This window comes from Malurus melanocephalus, unplaced genomic scaffold, assembly GCF_030028575.1.
Source record: "Malurus melanocephalus ecotype Western Australia unplaced genomic scaffold, MMel_1.1 scaffold_670, whole genome shotgun sequence".
NCBI classification, from domain to species: Eukaryota; Metazoa; Chordata; class Aves; order Passeriformes; family Maluridae; genus Malurus; species Malurus melanocephalus.
In genome coordinates, this window is record NW_026623902.1 from 254,478 (window position 1) to 258,084 (window position 3,607).

Genomic DNA, 3,607 nt, shown 5'->3' on the forward strand with positions numbered 1-3,607 from the left:
GGGCGCACGGAGCCGCCCCCGCCGCTCAGCCCAGGGGGGGTTGGGTGTGTTGGGGGTCGCCGTTCCCCCTTCCCGGTGCTGGCGGGAGGTTCCGGCCCCTCTCCGGTGGGATCCGCCGAGGGGCTGCGCTGGCAGCCGGGAGTCCCGAGCGGTCCCGGGGAGCTGCAACCGSACGGGTCACCGGTGCAGCTCCCGGTGGCGCGGGGGAGGGATGGTTTGCCAAGAGGGGCCGCTCTCCGTGACGGGAGAGTCCCGGGGCAGCGGCGGAGGGGTTGAGCAGCCTCCCGTAGCGCGCAGCTCGGGGTTCTAACCGGCGGGGGTGGGGGGTCCCGGTGGGTACCTCCATGCTCCGGTGCGGCGGCTCCGGTCCTGCCCCGAGCCGGCAGCAGCCCCGTCTGCGGGGCGAGCCCTGCGGCGGGGCCGGAGCCGCTCCCGCCCCCCCGCCGCCTCCCCCCCTCCCGCCCCCGAGGAGGGGGGCAGCGACGGGCCCCGGGGGACCGGCCCGGCCCGCCCCGTTACCGCGCAGCGGGACGGACCCCAGCGGGACCGGCCCGGTACAGCTTTCGGCCGGCCCGGGGACGTCGGGGCAGCGCTCGGCGGGGCGGGGGCTTCGGACAGCGGCGGGACCGGCCGCGGACACCTGAACCGGGCACCAGGCAACGGGCACCGGCCCCGGTACCGGGCACATGGCAGGGCCCAGCTGGGCCCTCTCCGAGGTGCTGAAGGGGCCGCGCCGGGTGCTGGGCCGGGTCGGAGGGTCCCCGGGGATTACCGGGGAGTACCGGAACAGCAGGTGCTACCCCGGGAGGSAAACGGGATGCTCGGACCGCTCTGAGGCTCCTGGAGCCGCCCCTACAGGAACCCCCCGCCCTCCGCGGGGCCTCCCAGGTACCCGCTCACCCGCCGGCGGCCGGGGAGGGGGCGCAGCTCGGGCCCGGCGGCAACCGGAGCACCGGGCGGTCCGTGCCTCTCTCCGGCAGCGCGAGGAGGCGTCCCGGTGCCGGTTGAGGGWGCGGGCGGGGAGCCCCGCGGCCCTTTCTACATCCCCCGAGCCGGTTCCCTTTCCGCTGCCTCAGTTTCCCGGGGCCGCCCCCCGCGCCGCAGTGCCGGTGCCCGCCGCCGGCCCGGCCCTGACGCAGCACTCGCTATTTTTAGCCGCGGGGAGCGGCTGTTGCGATGCCACCGGCGCCCGGTGCCGGCGCCCAGCCCCGGTCCCGGGGGAGCGGCGGGGCGGAGGCGGCCCCCTCGTTCCCTCCAGTGCGGAGGTTGGGCTGGGAGATGCTCGGCCGCTCCCCGCTCCCCAGCCCAGCCCCACGCTTTAATGCRGAGCCGCAGCAGCGGCGGGCCCGGGGCTGGCGGGGCTGCCCCGCCCCACTGCCGGTGCCGGTGTCGGTACCGGTGTAGGCGCCGGTGCCGGCCCGCTCACCTGCCTGCGGAGGATGCTGGAGGTGGTGTCGGACGAGGTGCTGCCGTCCGAGCGCTTGAAGCGGCTCTTGCGCTTCGGGAGCCTCCGGGGGCTCTGCGGCGAGAGCAGGCGGTGAGCACCGAGCGGCCCCGGGCGAGGCGGCCCCGCCGCGGCGCTGCCACCGGCGGCCGCCGGCTCTGCGGGCAGAACCGAACCGGGCCGCACGGGGCCCGCGACGGCCGGGAGGGTTCCGGTCTGCTCACCTGGAAGGAGCCGGGAGCGTCAGGCTGCGCCGGGGCGGACATCCCCGGCGGCACCCACCGGAGCCCCGGGGATCCCGGCGGGGCAGCCCCACACCGGACCGCGGTGCTCCGCGGGGAAGGGCCGCGCCGCCGCCACCACTGCCGCGCTCCGCATCACACGGGGCCGCCGGGGCGTCCCGGCCGTCCCCGCCCCCGCCTGCCCGCCCCCGCGCCCATCCCCGTAGCGGCCGGTCCGCGCCCCCGCAGCTGGGCAGCCACCGGCAGGCACCGGCAACGGACACTCCCCGCAACCCGCAGTGCTGCGGTGACCGACCGCGCGATACCGGGGAAGAGGAGTCCCCCGGGACCGCCTCGGCCCTGCCCCCGCTTGTGCGGGGATGCGGGAGCCCGCCGCCCGAATCCCACCGGGACGGYTCCCGCAATCGCCGTGCCCCCCACCAGATTTTTTTTTTTTTTTTGCCAACCCCTCCCCTCCGGGACATCATCCCCGTCCACGGGGTTACGCCCCAAAGACCCCCGCGTGGGACAGGTGGGGCTGTGGGGGGGCCCCATGCCCCGAGTCCCTTCCGTGCCCACGGTGGCGGCCGGTTCCGGTGCCGTAGCATCACCGGACCGGAGCGGCGGAAGGGAACAGCGGGCCGGGGGTGGACCGGGAGCCCCACGGAACCCCAGCATGGGCCCCCCCACCCCCGGCGCGGCGGGACTTCCGCGTGGGGCCGCAGGGACACGGCCCCGCCGGCGGCTGCTAATTAATGATTAATCAGCGCTCCCCGGGGCCCGGCGCCGGGGCGGGGGGGGTGCGCGGCCCGGCGCCGCCGCTGCGGGGGAGGGAAGGAGGGGTACGGGGAGGTTCGGGAACGGGGAGAGGGCAGGGCCTGTCCCACGCACACTCGTGGGGTACGAGGGGGGTGGGCGCTGGTGTGGGACCACGGTGAGAGGGTGCCCTGTGCCAGGCTGGATATAAGGGTGTGTCGAACTGGGGGTGCGCGTGTGTGCGTGCAAGGGGGGGGCTGTGAGTGTGTAAGGGGTGTGTAAGCGTGAGGGTCCGTGCAAGGGGGGCTGTGGTTATGTAAGGGGTGTATAAAAGGGTGTGTGCAAGGACTGGATGTATGAAGGTGGGGGGCTGTGTGTGCAAGGTCTGTGTGTGTGTAAAGGTGTGTGTGCAAGGGGTGCGTGGATGTGTGCGTGCGAGGAAGTGTGTATCAAATGTATGGGGTGTGGATAAGGGGTCTGTGCGCCCGTGTGTGTGTATATGCGTGTGCAAAGGGTAAGTGTGCAAGCTGCGTGTGTGCACGCCCACTGTACCAAAGTGATGTGTACATGGGGATTCGTGTGTTTGCACACACAGGTATGGAGGTTAATGTGTGAGTGTGTAACGGGGCTCCGTGCGTGTGCAAGGGGGTGTAAATGTGCAATACAATAAATTTGCATTGTGCGTGCAACGTGTACGTGTGTGACATGGAAAACGCGCGTGCAGGGCGATCGTTCTCATGTGCGTGCGTGTGCAAGGGGATGTGAGCGGGTGTGCAAGGGGGGTGGGTGCATGCCGCGGGTGTGCAGGGGGATCCGCGTGAGTGTGAACACACGCGTGCGTGCAACACGCGTGTKCCGGGGGGKTTCAATGCGTGCGTGTGCAAGGGGRGCACGGGGATGTGCACGGSGCGGGTGTGCAAGGRGAAGGCACCGGGGGCACCGGGGTGAGTGTGCAAGTGACACACTCAGAGGGGGGGTTGTGCGGACACRGGGGGACCCAGCCGCGCGTGTCCCCGCTGTCCCCGCCATGTCGGCGCGTGTGTTCGTGTCCGTGTCCGTGCGCGTGTGCGCAGCCCCCGGGGTGCGAGTCCGCCCCCGCCGCTCCGGGCCGTACCGGGCCGTACCGGGCCGTTCCCGCCGCCGCCGCTGCGCCTTTAAGGCCGCCGGCCGGGAGCGCCCGGGAGCG

At 73.4% G+C, this 3,607-nt stretch overlaps 1 protein-coding gene across 1 annotated transcript in view; it reads right to left on the bottom strand.

The window, feature by feature from the left end:
* Positions 1-1,771, bottom strand: part of CACNB3 (calcium voltage-gated channel auxiliary subunit beta 3) — a 7,145-nt gene extending 5,374 nt beyond the window's left edge. The window contains exons 1-2 of the mRNA XM_057383958.1: positions 1,669-1,771; positions 1,427-1,519 (exon numbers count right to left, since the gene is read on the bottom strand). Coding sequence (XP_057239941.1) covers positions 1,427-1,519; positions 1,669-1,710 — 135 coding nt within the window. The 5' untranslated portion in view covers positions 1,711-1,771. The remainder of the gene's footprint in view (positions 1-1,426; positions 1,520-1,668) is intronic.
* Between the last annotated feature and the right edge of the window lie 1,836 nt (positions 1,772-3,607).